A 26,462-nucleotide genomic window follows, 5' to 3' on the forward strand; every position below is an offset into this window, starting at 1 on the left:
CACATCAAGATATTTTCCTAGAATTCTCTAGATATTCTTTATAAAACCACATATCTTACTTAGATATTAATATAGATTTTTCTAGATAATGTTTCTTGAAATGTTAGGCATGTTGGGCCTTTTAATTGATTTGGGCCTATAAGTAAAATCCTTAAGCCCATATTATTTAGTCTAAAAATCAAGTTTACTATTCAACAACTTGGAGAAACAAATCTCCCAAAATTAGATAATCCAATAATATTGCTGCATTTAGCTTCAGCTTCTCCTTTCCCCTGTCGGCTTAAATAAACATTTTCGAGTATCAGTGCTCTGCATGGAACTGTGTCACTGCAGTTAAATTTTATAGCCACCTCTGAAGCACTCGTGCCTCTTATATTCTTGTACACCACATTCATTACTTGCACTGCTGATTTCTGTATTGAAATTTAGATATAATTAATATACATACTTATGTAAATTAAATGCATGTTTGTACGCAATATAGGATAGAGACTGCACACTATAATGTACGATATTTTAGTTATTTTCATTTTGGAACCATTAGACTCATCCAATACTTCTTAACAAATATGCTATAACTGCTTAAAAAACTGTACATTAATTTCCTTTGAGTGTATGTTGTGGTAGATGCAAATTTCTATAGATGATATGCACTATCAGACATATATACTCATCTACCAAGTGCGAAAAATAGACTCAAGAGCGTGTCCAAGACTATATGTAAATCAAATATGGCTTTTTAAACTGAGCGGAACTAGAAATTGTACCTGCTTGTGGCATGATTCATCTTTATCACAGTAGTACTGATCTATGATTATGGGATTGGAAACATTCTGCATCTGAATATTTTGGAATATAATGTTCCTTGCATATCCACTCCCTCCCTTCACACAAATATCAGAGTTAAAAAAAATGCCCTTAGGTTTATCAATGATTGATGTATGAAATATATGAATAAATGTGTGGTTTTAAAGAATACACAGCTACATGAATAGATGTTTTTAATTAATTGTTTAATTTTCTATATTTATAAAATGTTTATGATACAAGGATTTGAATTTATTTCTCGATTTTTTCCAAATTAAGGAACAAGTAGTAAGATATACTTGAATTACATGTCAAACGGACTTAGGAATTAAATTTTGTCCTTTGGCCTCGTCTATTAACGGGATAGCTTTATAATATTTGTAGGAGAAACTAAGAAAAACAAGTGTTGAACCATCTCATTTATTTATAATAAATCATGTTTTAAAAAGTGTAAAGCGTGGTTAGGAGTGAAGTCCAAGCTTTAAACTTTAAGAGCTTAACCGAGGCCATGCGAGGTTTAGAAGTAAAAAAGTATTCTCTTATTTATAATATTACTTTAATTTTTTAATCATTTTAAAAATTATTTAATAATTAAAATAATACATATTAAACATCTAAAATTATAAAATACAATATTTACTTAATAATTTCTACCGTTAGTCAATTATACGATTTTCAAGTTTTCGAAATGCAAAAAATTAGAATATTTTTCAAAGTTTCAATTTTTAACTAGACAAATCTTACTTGATAAATTTATAGGAAATTCATACATGCTTTTTAAGTTTGTGATAAAATGAGTCTCAAGATCATAATTATATAATGTAGATAACATCATAACTTAAATTTTATTTAACTATTTAGGTAAAGTCATTTTTATCTTTTGTACAGATAAAATCTTTAAAAACTTGAAATTAAAGTCAAATGAAAAGTTTTTTTTTTCCTAAATAATAAGCGAAAGTGAAAAAAGACTTAAAAAAATTGATAAAGTGCGTCTATGGAAGACAAAAGAAATGAAGGAAAAAAAATTGGAGAAAAAAAAAGAGCGTCTAGGCGCGAAGCAAGGCATTTTGCTTGAGCTTTGAGCCTAGGCCGAGCCACCACCTAGATGAACTTTTTAGATCAATGATAATAAAAGATGAGATAAATTTATCGTTGGAAAAATGGCTTTGTGATTTTTTTTAACTTACTTTTGGCACAATTTTAGGTGGGATCCATTGGTTCAATTTGGAATATTAAAGCTGATTCATGTTTTTCTCTTTGAGACATCGAAATCATATGTTTACTTGCCAAAAATGATGGAGGGGTGAATTGAAAATTGGAGTTCAAAGTGGATCATTGGAATATGGTTTATGTTGGAAGGCAAAACTATATTTATGTTTGTCCCACATAGGAAGTTTATGAAAACAAAGACTGCTTTATATATGGCTACACTTTGGAAGGGCATAATCATGTATACAATAGAGACGCTCTTCATTTGCGAGGGCTCAAGGGCCAATAATGTATATCGAGCCTTGAACTTGTGTACGTACATGAATGTCGGACCAAGAGAAGAAAAGATTGGCCCCTTAGGAATGCCCATGTTTTGTCTTTAATTTGCTTTCGGCAATTGACTTTTTAGATTCTAAAACTGTTGAAACTCTAATGGTTATTGCCATTATATTATTGAGTTAATGACATGCTTATGGATGAATTTACTCACCATTCATGGGGACAAACCTATAACTAAGGCTGTTTTCCCATTATTTCACATCAGAAAAATTCTGCACTCTTCTGCATAATTATTAGTTCAGACAGGTTCAAAATTTTTCATTTCTATCAAAGTCTTGGTAGTGCTGTTCTGATACAAATTCATTTCATTGAAGTAGAAACTTTAGTGCTCAGACTCTACTGCATTATATCCTGAGAGACAGACGCCAATACGTGGCCTCAAGAACTTACAGTGAGGAGACGAATCTTTTTTAAGAAAACTGTGTAATACACAGGTCTCAGTTTGTAAATCCATTTTCTATTTGCAATTGAAATATTGCTGTAGATTTTCGTTCGATTTTTGTGCATAAAATTATCGTTATATTCTACAATTTTAATAAAATTACCTATTTATGCTCTTACAATAGTTAATAAAATTATATTATTCTGCAATTTTTGGCTAATAAACTTAAAACGGATTTTGAAAAAGAACAAATAGGTTCATATATTGTGGTTTCAGAAACTAATTTTTATTTGATTTTCAGAATGACAACTGAAGCAACTAACATGGAGGTGACCCAAATTGTGGCTACTAAAAATCTGGTCGTGGGCTTTCTTGTAGCTCAAGAGCTAAGTTTTGTTGTAGCTCAAACTGTGACTACATTGCCAAGTCACGTTGTGAGTCAAATTGTAGCTCCAACAACTAACCCTATTGTTAGTATTCCGATTAAACATGGGGAGAAATTGAAGAAATTTAATGGCTTAAATTTCAAAAGGTGGCAACAGAAAATGTTGTTCTATTTGAACACATTGAATATTGCGAGGTTCTTGTCTAAAACTACTCCGAAACTCAATGAGGGTGAGGGAGATGTCCAAACTATCAGCGCAGTTGATGAGCGGAACATTCGAATTTTCTGTGCCGAAACTATATCAAGAACAATTTGGTTGATTCACTGTACAAATTTACAGTGCGATGAAAATAGCTAAAGAGTTATAGAAGTTTTTGGACTGAAAATATAAAAGTCAGGATATCAGAGCTAAGAAGTTCAATGTCAACAGATTCCTAGATTATAAAATGCTAGACTCAAAAGCTATAATCAGTTAAGCGATATAAATCCAAATGAATCTTCATGAGATTCATACTAAAGGGATGATTTTGAGTGAAACTTTCCAAGTGACTGCAATTACTGAAAAGCTGCCTTCGATTTGGAAAGATTTCAAGAATTATCTTAAATATATAAGAGAAAGGAAATGAACATCGAAAAATTGATTGTTAGACTTCAAATTGAAAAAGTTAATAAAGAAACTAACAAGAGTTTAGAAAAGAAGTGATTTAATTTGGGCATGGCCAAAGTCAATGTTGTGGAGAATAGTCAAAATTCTAAGACTTAACAAAACAAGTTTTGGCCTTTTGGTGGCAAAGGGACTAAGTTGGGACTAAAAGGTGGAATTTTCAAGAAAAGGCTTTTTAAGGAAAATGCTTCAACTATGATAAAGTGGAAAATAAGTCTTCGTAGTATAGATTACCAAAGAAGAATAATAAGAAAGAAGCAAATATAGTTGACTCCATGACACATGATGTGTTTGAGATGAATCTTGCTACTGTTATTTCTGAAGTGAATATGCTGAATTCAAACCTAAAAGTTGTGGTGGATTAATAATGGTTCTATGAGGCATGTATGCTTTAATGAAGAGTTTTTTAATGTGTTCAAAGCACTTGAGAATGAAAAGAAGTTGTTCGTGTAAAATTCAACAACTTTTGAAATCAAGGATCAAGGAAGGTGGTTCTGAAGATAACTTTAGAGCTGACTCTTAACAATGTATTGTATGTGCTAAAAGTCCGCAAGAACATAATGTTTGTGTTGCTTTTGAATAAGGGGTTTCTGTATTGTGTTTGAGTTAGATAAAGTCATTCCGTCTAAAAAATGGAATGTTTGTTGGAAGGGTTATGTTTCCGATGGTATATTTAAATTGATTGTAAGGTTGTGAAGTCGAAAATTAATAAAGTTAAATCTTCTAGTTTGTAGCATGGTAGGCTAGGACATACTAACTATGATATTGTAGTAGATTAGTTTACTTGAATTGTATAGTCACGTTCCATATTGATTCTAAACATAAGTGCAACACTTGTGTGAGGCAAAATTAACAGGGTCAATCTTTAAATCAATTTAATGAAATACAAAATCACTCTATTTAATTCACAGTGATATATGTGATTTAAAATTTGTAAAAACAAAAAGTGGCAACAAGTACTTCATTCTTTTGTCGATGATAGCACAAAATAATGTTACATGTATTTGCTTAAAAGTAAAGACGAAACAATAGAGAAATTTATTCTCTATAAGAATGCAGTTGAAAATCAACTTAACCAGAAAGTTATGGTGTTAAGAAGTGATCAAGATGTGATTATGAAACACCATTTGTTGAATTTTGTGCACAATACGAAATTATACATGAAATCGCTATACCTTATTCACCGCAGCAAAATAGTGGTGCCAAATAGAAAAATCATATCTTAAAAGAAATGATGAATGCAATGTTAAAAAGGTTTGGATTACATCATAACATATGGGGGAAGCTATATTATCGAAAAATTACCTTATAAATAAGGTGCCCCGGAAGAAACAGAAAAGAAAGTAAATATGGGCCTAGAAATTGTAGATTGCATTTTCATTGGCTATGCACTATAGCAGTGCTTATCGATTTCTGGTGCATGAGTCTAACATCCAAAACTAACTTGTATTTCTATCTAGATCCAAATAAGAAGCAAGCTCTTCAAAAAAGACACATGATACTATGATTGGAAATAGTCATGACCAAGAATTAGAAGATGAAGTTGAGGTTGAAACAAAGTGTAGTAAAAGAGAAAGGATAGAAGAATTTTATGGTCCTAATTTTCTGACCTATATGCTAGAAAGTGAACTCAAAGTTTTCAAGAAGCTATGAATTCTTTAGAAGAATCTCAATAGAAAGAGGTCATTAAAAGTGAAATAGATTCTATTTTGCAAAATCATACGTGGAAGCCAGTGGATCTTCAAACAGGAAGTAAACCACTATATTATAAATAGATTTTCAAAAGGAAAATGAAAGCAGAAAGAACTATTGAAAAGTATAAGGCCCAATTAGTAATAAAAGGTTACAGACAACGAAAAAGCCTTGACTACTTTTTTACATATTCTCTAGTGATGAGAATAACTTCTATTAGGCCCTTGTTTGTTGCCCATTTTGCACTCTTATTTTAGAAAAAAATTGCCCGTTACTAGTCATTTCAACTGATAATGCATGTGTTATGAGGCTGTACACAAACAGCTTTGTAAACACCAATCCCTTTATTAACCTTTGTAGTGAGCAAAAATTATAGAACATTGAAAAGAAAAAAAAGGGTGGGTTGTTGAAGGCAAATGAGGGTATTTTGGGAAAGATAAAAATTGTACTAGTCAATTCAAAAATACATGTCATCATGTGGGACTCCATGTTAGCAGAAAGGATGCATTTTTTTGGATGAAAATGGGAATCAAACGGGGCTAGAATGATACTTACGATTATTGCTCTACAAAATCTTGAAGTATATTTAATGGATGTTGAAACTATATTTTTAAATGAAGATTTAAAAGAAGAAATTTACATAGAATAAACCAAGAGGTTTTCATCACAGGCAGGAGAAGGAAGTATGTAAATTGGTAAAGTCATTGCATGACTTGAAACAAGCATCCAAACAATGGCATGAAAAATTTGATAATATCATGATGGGATGTGGATTTAAGATCAACAAGTGTGACAAATGAATTTATGTCAAAGACAATGAAAATGGTTATATCATTTTATGTCTTACGTAGATGACATGCTTATTGTTGGTAGCAATGACAAGATGACTAAATGTACTAAAAGTATGTTGAATTCAAGATTTGACATGAAAGATATGGGTTTAGCTGATATAATACTTGGAGTTAAAATCTCAAAAATATTAGACAGAATTGTTCTAAGCTAATCACATTATGTAGACAAAATTCTGGAAAAATTTAACAAAGATGATTCTAACGTGACTATAACACCGATAGATACAAGTCAGCATTTATCTAAAAACAAAAGGCGAGAGTGACTCTTAAATTGAATACTTTAGGATCATTGGAAGTCTAATGTACTTGATTAATTGTATAAGAGTAGACATAGCTTGCACAGTTAGTAAACTGAGTAGATATACGAGTAATCCAGAAGCTGACCACTGAAATAGAATAGTAAGAGCACTAAGGTACTTAAGATATACACGTAGCTATGGACTGCACTATACCAGATATCCAGCAGTCATTGAAGGGTATAGTAATGCCAATTGGATATCTAATATAAAAGACTCAAATACCACTAGTGAATTTGTGTTCACAATAAAAGGTGTAGCTATAAAAATCTTCTAAACAAACAATTATAGCCAGATCTACCATGAAATTTGAGTTGCACTTGACAAATTTGGCGAAGAGGCAGAATGCTCCGTAATTTCTTAGAGGATATACCAATATGATCAAAACATGTGCATCAATTTGCATGTATTGTAATAGTCAGTTTGCGATTGGTAAGGCTTAGAGTAGCATGTATAATGGTAAGTCTAAACATATATATCGTAGAGATAATACTCTCAACTGGTTATCTCTATTGACTATGTAAGTTCAAAGGATAACATTGCAGTTTCACTAACCAAAAATGTCAAATAGAAAGTTAATTGGGAAATCATCGGAAGGAATGGAGCTTAAGCCTTGAACGAAGGAGTTAATACATAGAAAATTCTACTTGATTGATTGGAAATCTAATTGTAAAAACTTAATTGAATCATTTTGCGAGATGTTATCTTGTGTCTATTTCTATGATTTAACAGTGATACTCATAAGGATGAAGGAAAAGCGATAGACTTTCAATGATTCTTATATATCAAAAATTGAGTAAAGTATTATGGGTTACTTGCAATAAGAAATCACCTACGTGATAGAGAAGTGGGGTCGTTTCTAAGGAATTTGTGTGGGGCTCAATTCTTAGAAACTCTAAAAGCACCAAGCTTACATTCATGGCCATAAACAAACATATTAATGAAAATTGAATTGTGTTAGAAAGAAGTGTATGTGGAGTATATCATTATTTACCTAAAAGATAGAACAATTTAATGACATCGTATCCACTGGTTAGATAGCAAAATAAATATACTTTCACAACGGAAGGTTCAAACGCTACTACTTATCTATCCTATGCAGGTTTCAACCGTTGAACTATATTACCAAGTCTTCATGTCTTCCATTTCTGTGTCGCTCCCAATTTTCATTCACGTGGGGGATTGTAGGAAAAATGACTTGGTGGCTTTGTTAAGGTTTTTTATTTATTTTTTTTTAATTTGATTTTTTTTTTTTTTTGCAAAATTTTAGGTGGGACTAGTTGATTCAATTTGGAAGATTAAAGTTGATCTTTGTTTTTATCTGTGAGAACATTGAAATCATATATCTACTTGCCAAAAATGATAAAAAGGTAAATGAAAAATTAGAGTTCAAGGTGGAATATTGGAGGATGGTTAATGTTGGAGGAAAAACTATATTTAAGTTTGTTTTACATAGGAAGTTTATGAAAGCAATGACTACTTTATAGATTACTATACTTTGAAATGGTATAATTATGTATAGTATAGAGGCTCTCTCTACGTGCGCGCACAGGGGGTACAACACAAGGACCAAAAATATACATTGATCCTTGAACTTGTGTGCGGATGCGACTTGCATGCACAAATGTCGAACTGAACGGAACAAAAAATCTCCTTTTAAAATAGAAAGAATTACAAAAGAGAAAAAAGAAGTAAATCCAGAAATAAATATTAGTCTTAACATGCAGTATGTAGGTAGCGGAACATAGTGAGATCAAAGCTCAGTAGGATGAACAGCGGATAGGAGCCTTCAAAGAGGCATCGGGGATTCGAATTTCCCTGGAGGTAGGGTACTACGAAAGGAAGTTGATCGAGTTGGAACAAGAAGCAAGAGAACATCAAGAAAAAAGACCATTAGATCATGAAATTCATTCAAGAAAAGCCAAATGTGTAGTAATTAGGAAATTTTAGCTATGGCTAGAATTTCATCTTCTTTACTAGCTTCTAGTTCATGTCTTTTAGGAGGAAAGGGAAGTTTTCTAAAGAGTGTCCATGTTTTGCGTTTATTTTGCTTTCTCCGACTTTTTAGCTTTTGAAACTATGTAAACTCTAATGATTACTGCCATTATAGTATTGAGTTAATGATATGTTTATGGAAGGATTTACTCACCATTCATGGGACGAATCTATAATCGAGGTCATTTTTCCATTATTCCACATAAAAAAAAAATTCCTTACTCTTCTGCATAATTTTCAGTTTAGTCAAGTTCGAAAATTTTCATTTCCATCAAAGTTTTGATGGTGCTGTTCTGATACAAATTCATTTTGTTAGAATAGAAATTGAAGTACTTGAACTCATTTTCTGTTGCATTCTGGGAGACAAATGCCCGTACGAAGCCTCAAGCACTTATGATGAGGAGGTGAATCCGTTTTAAGGAAATTGTGTAGTACACATGCTTCGGTTTGTAAATCATTTCCAATCTGCAAATGAAATATTGCAGTAGATTTCCATTCAATTTTAATCTGTAAAATTATTGTTGATGTCTGCAATTTTAATAAAATCACCTGTTTAAGTTCTTATTGTAATTAATAAAATTATATTAGTCTACAATTTTGGCTAACATTTATTTATAAGTTTTCAATGTTCTTTCAGGTGTACAAAAATGTGGTTAATTATATTTTCGATCTGGTTTTTGGTGCCATATTTGGTGGAAAAATATTGCATGCAATTTGTTTAAGTTCTGTTGTATAAACCTAAGCCAAAATTGTTGGAGGAAAAAGGGGTTTACTAACTTGGATTGGCTAAGACTTTCAAAGAGAACACTAATGGGAAGAAGGAAGTGAACAAAAGGAAACTTGTATTTCTCAATTTCAAGACTTACACACTTTTTTGGCTTGTTACAAAACGAAGAACACTACCCATTTATATAGTGTTTACATGAAACTTCTAGTCCACACATTTTTTTAGAGAATCCTAGACCACATATTTACATAAGACTTTTAGACCACACATTGGATAAGATATTTTCCTAGAATACTCTAGATAGACTTTATAAGACCACATATTCTTCTTGACACATTACGATATTTATCACCACATATTTTACTTAGATATTTACATGAATTTTTCTAGTAGATATTTATATAGATATTTCTAGATAATGTTTCTAGAAATGCTAAGCATGTTGGGCCTTTTAATTAATTTGTAGTCTATGAGCAATGTCCTTAACCCCATATTATTTAGTCCAAAAATCAAGTTTGCTACTCAACATCCCCCCTTAAGCTTGATTTTACTACTCTAAGTAGAGTTCTTAACTTGCGGAACACATCATGCTTGAGCGGCTCAATAAGAATGTCGACGATCTGCTCTTGAGAGGTTACATATTTCAGCTACACTTCTTTCTTCGCAATACTTTCTCTTATGAAGTGATATCTTGTATCAATGTGCTTGCTTCTATTGTGGAATACTGGATTCTTTGTCAATTCCAATGTCGATTTGTATCAACATGGATTTTGATTGGTTCTTCTTGTGATACTCTAAGTGTCTTCAACAAGTTTTTAAGTCAAATCGCATGTCAGATACTTGATGTAGCTGCAACATATTCTGCTTCACATGTAGATAGTACTACAATTGATTGCGTCTTTGAGCTCCAAGTGAAAGCTGTGTCACCCAAGTAAAACACATACCCAATTGTACTATTTCTATTATCATTGTCTCCGCCCTAATCCCTGTCACTATATCCAACAAGTTTGAATTCATTAGATGATGAATAGACTAAACCATAATCAAGCGTACCTTTGACGTAACGAAGAATTCTCTTTGCAGCTTTCATATGGGTCATGGTAGGTGTCTCCATATAACGACTAATGATCCCAACTCCAAAAATGATATATGGTCTTGTGCACATCAAGTATCTTAAACTTTCAACAAGACTCTTAAAAAGTGTTGGGGGTTTACTTTTTCACCTTTATCATTCTTCGACAACTTGGTTCCGCCTTCGATTGGGGTGCATGCAGGCTTGCAATCCACCATATTGAATTTCTTTAGAATTTTTTTCGCATATCTTGCTTGTGAGGTAAAGATGCAATCCTTTATTTGCTTTACCTCAATCCCAAGATAGTAAACCATGAGGTCGATATCTGTCATCTCAAATTCTTGAGCCATGACCTTCTTAAACTCAGTGATCATACTTTGATTACTTCCTGTGGATATAAGATCATCTACATACAAATAAACAAACAAAATATCTTCTTTCTCATTTACCTTTGTATAAAGGACATACTCTTGAGAGCATTTTCTGAAATTATTTTTTAGAAAATACTTGTTAATTCTACTATTCCATACCCTTGGAGCCTGTTTCAACCCATATAAAGCTTTTTTTTTTTTTTTAAGTTTTAAGACTTTATCTTTATGTTCTTTTATTTTATACCCCATTGGTTACTCCACATAAATTTCTTCTTCGAGATAACCATTTAGAAAAGTTGATTTCACGTCCTTTTGAAATATCTTCTACTTATTTTACGCTGCAAGAGAGATAATTAATCTTATGGTTTCTAAAAGAGTAGCAGGAGCAAATACCTCTTCATAATCGATTCCCGACCATTGGTTGTAGCTTTTGCCAACCAATCTTGCTTTGTATCTTTCTACTTCTCCTTTAGCGTTCTTATTTGCCTTGTACATCCACTTAACTCCGATTGCTCTCTTTCCTTTGGGAAGAGTTGTCAGCTTCCACATGTCATTTTTTCTCAATTGCCATAATCTCTTCATCCATGGCATCTCTCCATCTTTTATTTTGCGCCTCTTCTTCATACCCTAGTAGCTCACAATCAACAAAAGGACAAAAGAATGTGAGATCATTTGATTTTTTGTTACCTCATATAGCTCTTGTAGGCTCCTCATCCGTGGTGTCCTTTCACTTGAGCTTTCTTCTTGTGAAGATGATAGAGAAGCACCTCCATGGGTAGGTGATAGAGGTGGAGTGTTAAGCTCTTGCTTTTTTCCATTCTCCTGTTCTTCTTCCACAAAGAATGGTAAGAAGTCATAGTCTTCTTCTTGGACATCCCAATCCCAAGTTCCTTCTTCATCAAACTCAATATCTCTACTAATGGTGATCTTCTCTTTGCTTGGATTAGACAACTTGTAGCCTTTAGAGCGAAAGTCATAGCCGATAAAGTCATACCTTTTACTTTTGTCATCTAACTTGGACCACTTTTGATCTGATACATGAGCATATGCAATGCTCCCAAATACTCGTAGGTGAGAGATACTAGGCTTTCTTCCACTCCATGCTTCTTGTGGTATCTTAATCCACATACTTCTAGAAGGTGATCGATTAGACATATACACGATTCAATTAACAGTTTCGGCCCAAAGTTTTTTGAACAATCTCTTACTTTTGAGCATGCAGTGGGCCAAGTTAAGAATGGATCTATTCTTTCTTTTAGCTACTCTATTTTGTTGTAGAGAGTATGGAACCGTCAATGGACGACGAATTCCATTCTCCTTACAATATTTCTCAAATTCTTTGGAGGTGAATTCTCCTCCTCTATCTGATCTCATGGCTTTTATGCTATAGCTACTTTTTTTTTTCAACAAAAACTTTCAACCTTTTAAAAGTTTCAAAAACTTTCGATTTTTGTTTGAAAAAATTGACCCAAGTATTTCTACTAAAATAATCAATAAAACGAACAAAGTAATTGCTCTTTTCGAGAGAGCTTGGATTGATTGGTCCACAAATATCCGAGTGTACAAGTTCTAGCGGCTTCTTAGCTCTTGTAGATGCTTCTTCTGGAAAACTTTCCTCGAATGCTTTTCAAGTAAGCATTATTCACATAATTGATCCGCATGATTTATTGGACCGTTTCACCATTTTCTTCTTACTCAACAACTTTAAACCTCCAAAATTAAGATGCCCAAATCTCAAGTGCCAAAATCAAGATGAATCTTTAAAATAAGCTTTTAAGCATTTAACAACATCATTTTGAATGCCTAATGCAAACATACTATTTCTTGTTATAGGGACTTTGACAATTAAATTCTCTTTGATCTCTTATTGAAAGACTATGATCTTTCAAATGAATATCATAGCCCTTCTCTAAGAGTTGTCCCACACTTAAAATGTTATTCTTCATATTGGGCACATAATAGACATTTGAGATAAATTGATGCGTACCATTTTTCAAGCGGATCAGGATTTTACCTTTTCCTTTCACTGGGATCTTGGATTCATCTTCAAAGGTAATGCTTCCGCTTACTGATTTATCAAGCTCCACAAATATGTTTTTTCTTTCACACATATGGTTGCTTGCTCCTGTATCCAAACACCAAGTATTCTTTTCTCTGCTCTCTTCACCTTTGTAAGCCAACAGTAGTGTAAGATGCACTTCACTTTCCCGACAAGCATAGTTGGCTTTCTCCTCAACTTGGTTACTAATATTTCTATATTCTGAAGCATAATGACCAAGTTTTTGACAATTATAATATTTAATTTGAGATTTGTCATATCTTGGCCCTTCATTTTGCCTTGTACCTTTTCCTCTTCCACGATCTCTGGTGAAAAATGAGCTTTGTCTTCTTTTCTTCTCTCCTTGTAGAATGCACTTCTTCCTCGATCTTGGCCTATCCTCTTCCTTTTTGGCTTCTTCTACTGCCAAACATTCCTTCACCCCTGTTCAAAGTGAGCTTTTTTTTAAGAGCTTGCTCTAATGGCTCTTCTTTCACCTTCTTCTTTAGTCTTTCCTCATGGGCTTGTAAAGATCCTTTGAGTTTATCGACACTCATACTATCTAGATCTTTAGGTTCCTTAATGGCTACAACTATGTAGACAAATTTAGAATCTAAAGACCTAAGTATCTTCTCAATTACTCGAGTGTCGTTCAACTTTTCTCCATTCATCTTTAATTGATTCACAATAGCCAATCCTCCAGAGAAATAATCAGAAATTGATTCTGATTCTTTCATATGTAAAGCTTTAAACTCACCTCGATGTGCTTGGAGTCGAACCTTTTTCACTTTCTCAACTCCTTTGTGGGAATTTTGCAAGATCTCCCATGCTTTCTTACTTGTATTAGCACAAGCTACTTTCTCAAACATGCTTTCATCTAAGGCTTGATAGATGAGGGTGAGCCTCTTCTTGTTGTATCTTTCAAACTATCCCTTTGTAAGCTGGGATAGAGGGACCTCGTCTTGTGGTCCGTGTAGCCTTTCTCTACGATCTCCCATGCATCTTGCAACTCGAGCAACGCTTTCATCCTTATGCTTCAAATATCGTAATTATCTTTGTTAAGTTGGGGGACTTGAAAATGAATCATCCCACTTGCCATTTTTCACATGAACCATAGAGTTCTGATACCAGTTTGTTAGAGGAAAGAGGGGTTTACTAACTTGGATTGGCTAAGACTTTTAAGGAGGACAACACAAATAGGAAGAAGGAAGTGAACAAAAGGAAACTTGTATTTCTCAACTTCAAGACTTGCACACTTTTTTGGCTTGTTATAAAATGGAGAATAATACCCCTTTATATAGTGTTTACATGAAACTTCTAGTCTACACATTTTTCTAAAGAATCCTAGACCACATATTTACATAAGACTTTTAGATCACACATTGGACAAGATATTTTCCTAGAATACTTTAGATAGATTTTATAAGATCACATATTCTTCTTGACACATTACCATATTTATCACCACATATTTTACCTAAATATTTACATGGATTTTTCTAGTAGATATTTATATAGATTTTTCTAGATAATGTTTCTAGAAATGCTAGGCATATTGGGCTTTTTAATTGATTTGAAGCCTATAGGCAAAGTCCTTAAACCCATATTATTTAGTCTAAAAATCAAGTTTACTACACAACAAAAGTTAATTGAAAATATATATCAGAAAGCATGAATATGAATGGATGAACTGAATTTTACCTGCCAAGACTTTATTCTAACTCCATTTGTAGTTCCTGAAAGCCTGGCTCCATTTACTAAAACATCTGAAACACGACTCTCCGACTGATTTTCGCCTAGGCTTCCAATGCTGGATATCAAGAATTTAAGTATATAAATATTCATATTTTTTGGAAACATATTCCAGAAGGGACAAAGACTTAAAATAAATGTTCTTGAAGTTACACTCGTATGTGTGTGTGTGTATATATATACCTGATTCCATGGCCTGGTCCACATTCTATATCCATAACTCGAATAGCTTTAGATCCATTTACAATTGAAATACAGTCGTCACCTATTCAAAACCGAAAATGGACATGGTTAAATCAACAAAAAATTTAATATCTTGTTTGTTGCATACTCTACTTTTGAGTCGACAACTACGTAACAAAGATGCTCTAATTGGGTGGTGAAAAATGTTTCTGCACGATCTCTTTACCTGTTTTAATTTCAGACATTGTAATATCAATATTTCGTGTTCTTGTAACATGAATTCCATCAGTATTAGGGCTTTTTCCTGGTGCTGTCACTTTAAGGTAAGAAGCCTTAACATCCACACATTCCTGAAAAACCAGATGCATTTGCTGCGAATTTTGTATTTGTAGATTGGTCACTTTCAAATTCATGCAATTGTCAAAGGTCATGGCCTGTGAGAAAAATAAGAATGTGTAAATATTTAAGCATCCTCTTCAATCTTTGTTTATTTCATTTAAGCTTTTGATAATAGCAAGTGAAGGCCATGAGTATACCGCTGGAGCCTGCTCGTTTTCGCAAGGCTGAAATAGAAAAGAAGAGGAAAAATATTAGTAGTCCATCATCACATGTTAGTATCATATAAATATGAAATCGATCGGTTATTATTTTTTGTTGCACAAATCGCTTAGAAGAAGACTCTCTCTCTCTCTCTAGAAATACATACCTGAGTTTTTTTTATTTTGCAAGTATTGTTCCACCATATTTCTCCATTGCCATCTATGATCCCACCACCTCGAACTTCAAAGTTACTTAAATTATGAAAATTTATCCAAAATCTTTTAGTGTCATTGTACAGTTCTGAAAAAGCTTTGATGGTTCCTTTAATCTGTAAACTCACAAAAAAAGAAAATAGTGGTTTTACAACTTAATAACAGCCATAACGTTACAATTTTATGCTTTCTTTACCTGTGAAAAAATACACTATGCAATGAAATATAGAAACTAACCTCCATTTTCATGATAGATTTACAAGGACCAGTGAAATTTATTTGCCTGATATGATAAGTCTTATGTCTCGGCACCAGAAAAATACTTCGTTTCGAAGACTTGCAGGCCCTGTCCCAAGCATTCCTAAATGCCTGAGATGAGAAACAAATATATTTAATCATAATAAATGATAAGGCAAACAAAATTGATGACAATCAACCTCGCAACTAAAATTTAACTAACAAAATCATACACAAAAACAAGGGATATGCATCATGGTTCCATGTTTAGCAAGTGTTGGTGTTATTTCTTGCTATCAAAGTTGATCTCATGCCTAAATGGGCAGGATAACAATTGCCATTGCCACCTCAACGATCATGCCATATTTTTTTGATTTTTCGAAAGAAAAAAAGGTATGACCTGTTGACGTGGCAACGCCACCTCAATAGATGGACATTATAATTCTTGCTCACTTTGAGGAGAAAATCATTTCTATTTTTAATATATAGATATTAAATGATACAAATTAAATCTATGTAGAAATATAAGAAGGCAGACCCCTCCATTGGAAGAACTGAAATTATTATAGGTGCAATGAAGAAAGCACTGCTCTAATGTTATCAATTTAGCACCTCAGAAGCATCTGTTTTTCCGTCAGCTTTGGCTCCAAAATGGACTACATTGAAAATTATCACTTGTCGAGGCCTTCTCCTTGCACAACGAACAACACCATGGTTGAACTGGTTGAAGTTCGGAAATTTAACCCTGTGTCGGTTTATAGGTAAAGAAGGTTGAGGGACAACGTTTGGACTTTCAGAATCGATATTAAGGCAATTCTTTGAAGATGGTTGGAATTTTATGGGATAGCCAAAACAAGAGGAAAAAGATACTAAAACGATCAAAAGTGTGAATGAAAATGCCTTTGATATCATTTTTCTCCCAGTTTCGATGATTAAAGTTGAATTCGAAAAGAAAAATTTATGGGGTACCCAAGAGAGTTTTTTGCAGGGAAGAAAAGGGAATGGTCGCTTATAGAAGTGTTTTTCTTTCATTTTTCAAGAGATTGAGAAGAAAGAATAATATGGAAGGTAGTTGAATCTTGCTTTAGTTAAGAGTCAATCAAGGAAAATGACGAGGTAATTTTCTTTATTCTTGTTCACCAATATACCTGCTGCTTACCTATTCATACCAACTCATACAATGAGGCATAAAAACACATGGTGATTCCTGCTAATTTTGACTATCTCACTTCAACACATGAAAAGATTAATTACACAAATATGAGACATTTTTTGAGTACTTTATAAAAAGCCCTGGATAAAAATTAAATTTTTAGTAGATTTTGATAAAACAACGTAAAAGGTATGGTTAAAAAGTTAATAAAAATTGGGAACATCATGATATACGTGGTTAAAATTGAGTTCGAAAGAAATTACTAGTTTGAGGCCAGATTAAATTGAGTATGCATACTTGGTAATATGATATATTTGCATCTTTGTACTTGAAATTACTAGTTTTCATGCCCAAAATACATGGAATGAATGGTTTCACAAGGGAAGTCTCCTCTCTCTGCCATCGCCTTTAGTGTTCCTAGACGAATTACAAGAAATTCACAAAGGTTGTTCCAATATTGAGTGAGCTCGCATTTTCATAACTATTATACATCAACTTCGTTACAAATTGGATAGAATTAAACTACTTGTACAATGATTTTGTACAACTAATTGGACAGATTCATGCGTGTTCATTGATTTGAATTTCTAAAAATCATTGTACAAGTAGCATATCTCAAATGGATATAACCTTCGGTTTCTAATCAAAATACATGGTCCCGTTAATGTTAAAATAAATTTACAGGTTATATGCAACTATAAAGACAGAAGTGGTTGTTATTATTTCTTTCTTTCTTTCTTTCTTTATTTAATATTTTTAATTTCTTAAAGTTGCAATACTATAAAAGTTGAACTTATGTTGTTAATGGAAGACCGAGCAACTTATTATGAAACGACATTTCAGGCCCATAAAGATTCAGAACATTTGATCACATTTACCGTTTGACTACGCAATATTAGCACCCGTCAAAAGTTTATTCTCTTTCTTTGTGACCACATTTTTGCAAATAATTACGTTAATTGACTAACGTTGAGGTACCTCGTTTACTATTTTTATTTTCAAAGCTATGACATTTTACTCATTTAATATTGCGCGATTGACGTACGTGACTAGAGTAATTGATTTTTGACATTAGGTGCAGAGTATTTATAAATGGATTATATTAGGACTAGATATAGTCCAGTTTGATTATCATTAGAATCAAACCGAACTTAGATTTTTGGGCATTTAATAAGTGGAATAGTTGGGTCCAAATTTAATTATAGAACCTTTCAAGTTCAATTCCATTCAGTTCGATTTCGTTCGATTCTCAGGTTCCGTATAATATTAATTTATCTTATTTATAGTAATGCTACATTTATTCAACTAGAACATGTTCAATCTTAACTTTTACAAAATAACGTAATCTAATAATTAGATATCTTTTGCATCTTTCTTTGTCGTTTTTTTTATAGATTTGACTTTTATAATCATAAGAATGGGAAGATAACGAGCTCGCAATAATGAAGAGAGACGCAACCAAACTTCCAACTTGATTTCTCCAGAATGGTGGAAATGGTAGAATAAGAGAGTTGGATTAAACTTTTATCAATTTGATTAAATTGGAATTGGTTAGAAATTAAAAATAGGGAAATCATATTTGGTTTTGGGTTTATTAGTTAGAAAATTTATGTAAAAGAACAATAAAATAATTCGGCTTATTTAAAATAAAAAAATTAGAAAGATTTGATTCTTTGGTTCTTGGTCTAGAATCGAGAATCTGTCGGTTCTTGATTCAGATAGCCACTCAGGTATTTAACTGAAGAAAAATCGCTCGATTTCATTCAGTTCGAACGTGGCCTGGTTCAATCTGATTCAGTTCAAGAGTTTTGTCCAGTCCTAAATTATAATGAGATTGGAAAATCTAGAAGTTTAAGATGGTATAGAGCTGATGACTTTATTTATTTAGATTTTCACTTGCATACGAGTCCTTCGAGTTGAGATCTGCTGTCTAATTTTGCAGTCTATTTTACTGTCCATCCAATTAATTCTTGATATATCATCAATTTAGTGGACTAGTAATGAATTCAATAACGGTATATTTGAGACAACATGTTAATTATTGAGGATATGTCACGATTTAATTGGATAGACAACAAAATGAATAAATAAAATTGGATAGCAGATCTCGACTCACTAAAAAACACTTTTATTTTGTCATCGACACCATAATATGTCAACAATTTTCATAATTGAATAGTATCAAGACTTTTATTGATTCTGTTTCTATCTTAAATCACCATATAAAAAATTTTAAACAATTAAAGAGTAGATAAACTTATTTATTTGGGTCGATACTTTTCCGGACTAGAATAAAGTAATTTTTCTTTTTCTTTTCAAGAAAAGAAAATTAGGAGAAGGCTCCTTTTCATGTGTGTGTATAAATGTAGCCTTCTGGAGAATGCAAAATATTGGAGGATATTTGGTAAAGCTAGGGATGTTAGAGAGGTTACAGGTAACTTTTAATTTGACCAACCGTGCAAGAAAAGTACTCGAGAGTAAGGTGAGTTTGAGGTTAGAGAGTGCCATTTGCGTTTGCAGGAATTAACCAACCTCCTTTTAAATTCTACAATGAACCACCTTTCAACTTACATCATTTGTATGATATAATTTATGACTAACCTGCCGTAGTGTGTTAGAACAAAAAGCATATGGTATATTTGCACTTTGCACTACAATGAAATACATCTAATAAAATATATTTTGAGATTATAAGTTGGTCGAATATCATTTTTAATTTATTCATCTACACATTGTGTAAAATGTTAAATTTATCCATACATTTCAAAGAAATTACAGCATATAATTTACAAAAGAATTTACCAAACATATGATCAATGTTTTTAGAAGACTAGGTTTATTAGCACTTTAAAAGAATTTGTATTTGTCTACGAAGCAACACTTTTCTACATGATTTGCATTCTAAACTTTCCTGCGATTTTGGTTCAAAATTTTGGTTTCATGCGAAACAATTTTCGGATTGACCTATAAATTAGACTCTATACAATTAAAAAGAATAAATAAATAAATTTATTCCAATAGTTCACACTTTTTAATGAGTTGATTTAACAAACTGACAAATGTTTTAAATTCAAGACTCGGCCTTTCCATTAAAAGAAAAAAAAAAGGCTTTGGGCACGGATTTTCCATTCCTAAAACCATTATATCCGTTGTTATTATTTTTACCGTCGGAATGTTAGCAACCACAGATTAATTGTTAGTTTGGGGATCGCAGATAATTACCAACGGATCGTGCCACAGGTAAAGGGTAAACATTTTACCAATGAATTTTTTACTGGTAAAGAGTAAACCTTATGTCTAGGGATGACAATTTAAATCGTCAAAACCGAAAACCGTTGTTAACTGAACTGAATGGGGCAAAAAAATCGAACCGATGGTGTAATGGGGCGAATATGATTTTTATTTTAATGAACTAGTTAGTGGCGGTGCGGGTATGGTATTTACGCTGTCGAACCGAAACCGAACCGAATACCCGCTAAAAAAAAAAATAATTGAGTTGATTATTGGAGTTTACACTACTTTTCTATCTAGCCCACAACAAAATCCCTCCCATTACATCTACCCGACTCAGCCGGTCAACCCACTTACCAATAGCCCGTAATAATAGTATTAGTATAACAGTATATAAATGCAAGTCATACTCTCCACAAACTACAATTTCACGCACGATTCCTTTTATTGTTACTTTTTTTCTATTGTGTGTAAAAAATTTTACTTCTTCATCATACTCTAGAGTTTGTGCAACGTTTAGTGAGAAAGAAGCTGGCGAAGAGGTATATTTTTTTATTTAAATCTCAGTTACGACTATTCTGGAATCGATAGTATCGTTGTATTCTCTACTTACATTTCTTATTTACTTTATAAGAATTAACTTTGAGTGTTGATCTATGCTAATAAGACTTGTGGGGAAGAATGAATCAAGTAATTTCGATGCACAACAATTAAGAATGAAGGAAAAATTTAGTATTATTATATTTAAAATATTGCTTGTTAAATTTGTATTTTACAATTGAAAATTGGGATAATGTTTGCATTTTCGTTTGGAATATTGTTTGATAATGTTTGCATTTTCCTTGGAATATTGTGCTTTTGTTTTCATTGACCTTTTTCATAAATTGTTTTATATCAATTTGATGGATGAACCTATAAAAAATAATTTATTTTCGTGGTTATTAACCGAACCAAACCGTGCCGAACTGGATACGAACTGAACCGAATCGAACCGATTTACGTGGTTATGATGCGGTTATGGTATAGTAAAAAATTTGGTGGTGCGGCTATGATTTTGATCGAATCGACTTATAACCGAATCGTTGCCAACCCTACCTATGCCAATGGAATTTTTGGTAATAAAAATTTTTCAACTTTCCACTGGTAAAATGTTTGCCATTACAATTGGTAAAAATTAATATTGTAAATAGCTGCATAGTTGTGAGGCGTGGTTAAAAAAATAAATAAATAATTTTTTATTATTGTTATTATTATTTATTTATTAATTATAATTTTTTAACTTTTAACTAACTGAGTTGAAAGGCCCAAAAAATTGTTTAACAACTTATTGGACCACAAACTTATAGATGGCAACTCCAAAGACTTCATTGTGAACTTTCAATATGGGATAAGAATTCCTTTAAAATTGATTAATATTAACAACGGCTATTCCGTTGGTAATATAAACTACTCTTTACTCACGAAAAATCAGTAGGTGAAAGTTTGATTTAGTTTTTAGAAAAAAAAATTAAATTACGTCACCTATGGAAAATGCTATTGATAAATGGTACGTGTATTAAACAATAACATTAGGCATGAAATAACCTTTGGTAGTGTAAAGCTACAGATACAAAACAATACTTACAGAAGTGCTATAGAAATTCAAAATGGAGAGCACGTGCCGGGTGAAAGGAAAAGCCAATGACGGTTGATTGGAGAGAATTATTAGAAAATTCATTAAATTACTTATGTATTTGTCTTAATTTTCGAGCTCATTACGAACACCAAATGAGATTGAAATATTACATTCTTAATATCATTTTGAAGAACTCATGGCCTAATAGTTACGTCGTTAACGGTGCACGAAACGGTCAATCGTAGCAAAAATTACGGCGCGTCAAAATAGGCCTTTCCAAACTAGTATTTTGAGAATTTCGATAGCAAGCTAACTTTAAAAATTCTTCAACGATTCTATGCTTGTCGAATCCATAAATTTTCTATATTTTCTCCAAACTCATTTTGAAAACTATATCATAGACACATTGAATGATTTAAATGAATATCGAAAATAGTTAAACGTATATTAAACATGTCTGTTAAAAAATACGTATAATTCATCTTTTCTTCAAAAAAAAAATCAGTTATTTTATTAATATTTATTATTTTTTCGTGACAATTTTTTAATATAATTTACATCATAATAAAAAAAATTATGTGGTATGATGTCATTTTTTTACGTAAAAATTCCTAATAAAATTATTATCACTTTATAATTTATATGGGTTATAAATTGTTATACTACTTTTTCATCTTGATTATTTTTATATCTGACAAATTTTTACGGCTTATAGTTTACAAAAGAATTTACCAAACATACAATTAATGTTTATACATGACTAGGTTTATTAGCACTTAAAAGAAATTTATAGTTGTCTACGAAGCAACACTTTACTACATTATTTGCGTCCTAAACTTTCCTGCATTGTTTCTAACGATTTTGGTTCAAAAGTTTGGTTTCATACAAAATAATTTTGGGATTGGCCTATAAATTAGACTCCACACAATTAGGGATAAAAATTAAATAAATAAATAAATAAATTTAATCCAATAGTTCACACTTTTTAATGATTGATTTAAGAAACAGACAAATGTTATGTGAAAATTTTAATTAGGTTTAAGCTCTCTATTCTGTTAATCCATAAATTTCTGCAATATCTGCCAAGTAATCAATTCAAATCCTATGCTTATGTAACCAAATTTTTTAAGTACTGGAAAGAGTAAGTACCTTTTTAGTACAAGTTCAAGAAAAAAGAATAAGAAAGCTGCATCTCATTTAGCTCAAAAGAAAAAACAAAAGGTTGCAAAGGATAAATTATCTAGTTGTTACTTTTGTGAAAATCTGGAACATACAAAGTAATCTAATAAAGAATTATAATTGGAATTTGGGCATCTAAATAAAATATGTGTCGACTTATATGCATAGAGACCAGATTTCTTTATAATTTTATTTTATGATGGGCAAAATACATATGAAAACTATATATGAGATTATTGTCCCCTAATTCATAAGCAATTTCTTATTCTTTGTATATCATTCCATCAACATAAGAATGCAAGAAAAAGTATATTGAAGAGAAAGATCAAAGTATATTCATAAGCAATTTCTTATTCTTTGTATATCATCCCATCAATATAAGAATACAAGAAAAAGTATATTGAAGGGGAAGATCAAATTTAAAAAAAAAAAAAAAAGGGAACCACAATCAAATATAGGCAAGAATTAAAGAATCAAAACTATGAAGCAAGAAGCCAAAATCAAGATTAAGAACTCAAGATTTAAAAAAAAAAAGGGTCAAGATTCAAGATTCGGAATCATGACTGAGTATTAAGAATAATTCACAATGAAATAAAGTATGTTTCCACATTTTATAATTCTCTTGATTATTAGACATTGAGAACTTGACAATAAAGTAATTAGAATTTCTAGTTTTAAGATTTAGTGTTCCATCAAAATTCTAACAATTTCTTTCTCTACGTTGCACAAGTTTGTCTTGACAATTAAATATTATAAATTTTCAATTTTCGTCAAGTATTGATACATGAATAACTCTGTGATATAAATATCGTTAAAATATCACCTTGATGATCTTTGTTTTTATTTGATTTTAGTTTCAGATTTTCTGCCTTTATGTGATTCGTGATTATAATAGTACCATTTTACGTCCCATTTTTACTAATGGAGCCAAATATAAAGCAGGATCAGTCCAATTTTTTATGCCTATTAATTATGAGACTCAAGAAATCAACGTTAGTAAAGAAGAAGACGCAAAATCAATCAGACGTGACCCTCAAGAATAAATATATTAAAACCTATTTTTTGCCAATTCCATGGCCGTGTGAAATCAATTGGCAGAGATTAGAAATTGAAGAATACAATTAAAATTTTTTGATTCTTTAAATTAGACGAGGGCGCGGGTCGGTTCGATTCGATTCTTTTTAATTAGAGGTGGGAGTGAGTCGGTTCGGTGAATTGAACCAAAATTTTCGGGTATCTAGTAAATGGAATCGTCAGGTCCAAATATAATTATGGAACAGTTCGGGTTCGATTTCGTTTGGTTCTGTACAATAATTAATATTTTGACTTTTATAACAACACTATATAAATGCAACTAATGACACATTTAATCGTAGTTTTACAAATTAACATAGTCAAATTTAATAACATGTAAATAACAAGTAGTCCAACAAGATTAATTTACCAATACTTACAATTTACAAATACCAAAGAGTAGATACTAATATTAAAACTTCAACTATCCATCAATTACTTGACTTGCCATACTAACTTTTAAGAAACTCTGCAAGAAAAAAATTGAAAAACACAATTAAGTTATTAACAAAAATAAATAAATTCAAACTTGTTCAACTAATAAGATTTAATAAAAAAAAAAAACATATATTTTATTACCTATCTCAATGCCCTCATAGGTTGTTTTTAGTGGAATGATTCTGACATCTCATTAGGCTTTTTTTTTTGTCTCCCATTTGAGCATCCAGAATTGGTATCACCTTAACAAGAAACTTGATTAAATTATGCACAAACATTGTGGAACAAAATTATCAAACACTAACGAATGATAGTTGCACCAATTGAATAGAGAGAAACCAGCAAAACATTCTGGAAACCCCTTAAAGAGCATAACCTAACTGCTAACTAATCTTATTAACACGATCAGTTGGCTATTTCTCCAATTTAGATGTTGCATACAAACCTACCAAAACCAATCTTATTAACATGATGAGCTGGCTATGTCTCCAATTTAGATGTTGCATAGAAATCTACCAAAACCAATCTTATTAGCATGATTCAACTATAGACAACTTGATAACATGGAAAAAGAAATGCATAGGAATTGGGGAGAAAATGCAATATTAGAGATTCAACATGGAAGCTGAGTTAAGTCCCATATGTAGCAGACAATGGTTATTAATAATCTAAGATAGATCTTTCAAGGCAGACACGGATAAAAACATGTTTGGCTACAGACTTGACAACAATAGTCATAGACTCATACATTTGACTTCATTTCCAAAAACTAATTTTGAGGCAGAAAGGAATTCAGACGATTGTAGACTAATTTCCTTCTCGAGTTACACTATGTTGGATAGGCCATCCTCTAATTTCTTTCTCGGGACTCTCAAGCATAATTCAACAGAAAAGTCAGAAACCAAATACAAATTATTCAACTGCGGGTCTCTCAATCAGAATTCAACAGAAAGCAAATACAAATTCTCTAGTGCTAAATAATTCATTAAAATCACATGAATATTTAACCCCTTGAATCCAAGCTCTAAATAACTGCAATGATTTTGGAATGTCAAAGACTAGTATACTACCTTGTTCAAATGATCATTACGGTCACAACTTCGGTCGGCGGTCACAGTTTCGATCGACGATTGTATAGGTTTTGAAATGTCAGTGAGACTGCTAGAGTGAGTGCGAGAATTGAGACAGCATTAGGCATTTTAGCGTAGGTGTTTAGGGTTATTTAGTGGATTGGATCCTGTTGGGCTAAGAAATGAAACAATAAAATGGGTGATTGGGTCAAAAATTTAGATTTAGAAATTGTTAATTTGTTTAGAAAAAAATTTGAATTAAAAAAATTTGATTTATTCAATATAAAAAAAATTAAAAAGATTCGGTTCTTCGGTTCTTGGTCTAAAATTGAGAACCGAATCGTACCCGTCGATTCTCAATTCAGATACTCGTTTGAGTATTTAATTTGACAAGAACCATCAGGTTCGGTTCGAAAGATTTTCCCAATCCTACTTTAAATTGTTGAGAATTGATAAAAAAAAATTATACAAATATGTTGATTCAAAAAAAAAAAAATAATAATAAATAAATAAATAACGAAATCAGATATAGTAGTACTTCAAAATCTCTAATTTTCATTAATAAACAACTACCCTGTGATAAATTATAAACTCGCAATTGCCCACACCAAAAAAAAAAATAAATAAATAAAAAGTATTTCTAAAATGGAAAAAAAAAAATGCTCCCTATTAAGACAAGTCTGTAGAAAAATAGAAAACAGTGAAATAGAACTTATCTAATATTTGACCTTCACATCATGAAATAAAAAAACAAATGCAATTGGCAATCAAATGATTCCAATCATTCGTATTTCCTTCTCAAATGTGAAATAACATAATTATTATTTGACAAATTTGTAAATAATTTATAGCATATCTGATCATCAACTTTCAAGAATGAATTTGTATATTCCCAAATCTTTAAAGACAACATCAGACAATCCGACGTCTGAGAAAGATGACAAAATTCA

At 31.8% G+C, this 26,462-nt stretch overlaps 1 protein-coding gene across 1 annotated transcript; it reads right to left on the bottom strand.

Moving 5' to 3' along the window:
* Nucleotides 1-144: 144 nt before the first annotated feature.
* Nucleotides 145-16,801, bottom strand: LOC111410020 (polygalacturonase ADPG1-like). Its single transcript, XM_023040179.1, has 9 exons — nt 16,365-16,801; nt 15,753-15,884; nt 15,470-15,631; nt 15,300-15,326; nt 14,990-15,197; nt 14,764-14,845; nt 14,530-14,638; nt 768-884; nt 145-413 (listed from the first exon to the last, which is right to left on the bottom strand). Exons 1-9 carry the CDS (start codon nt 16,782-16,784, stop codon nt 192-194), a joined length of 1,479 nt encoding a protein of 492 aa, XP_022895947.1. The 5' UTR covers nt 16,785-16,801; the 3' UTR covers nt 145-191.
* Between the last annotated feature and the right edge of the window lie 9,661 nt (nt 16,802-26,462).

The sequence above is a fragment of the Olea europaea genome, chromosome 15 (assembly GCF_002742605.1).
Source record: "Olea europaea var. sylvestris chromosome 15, O_europaea_v1, whole genome shotgun sequence".
NCBI classification, from domain to species: domain Eukaryota; kingdom Viridiplantae; phylum Streptophyta; class Magnoliopsida; order Lamiales; family Oleaceae; genus Olea; species Olea europaea.

Coding starts and splice junctions, on each gene's coding strand:
- LOC111410020 (XM_023040179.1), bottom strand. CDS start 16,784: ATGAAAGAAAAACACTTCTATAAGCGACCATTCCCTTTTCTTCCCTGC. Junction 15,632..15,752: donor AATCTATCATGAAAATGGAG/GTTAGTTTCTAT, acceptor GTGAGTTTACAG/ATTAAAGGAACCATCAAAGC. Junction 15,198..15,299: donor AAAACGAGCAGGCTCCAGCG/GTATACTCATGG, acceptor TTTTTCTCACAG/GCCATGACCTTTGACAATTG.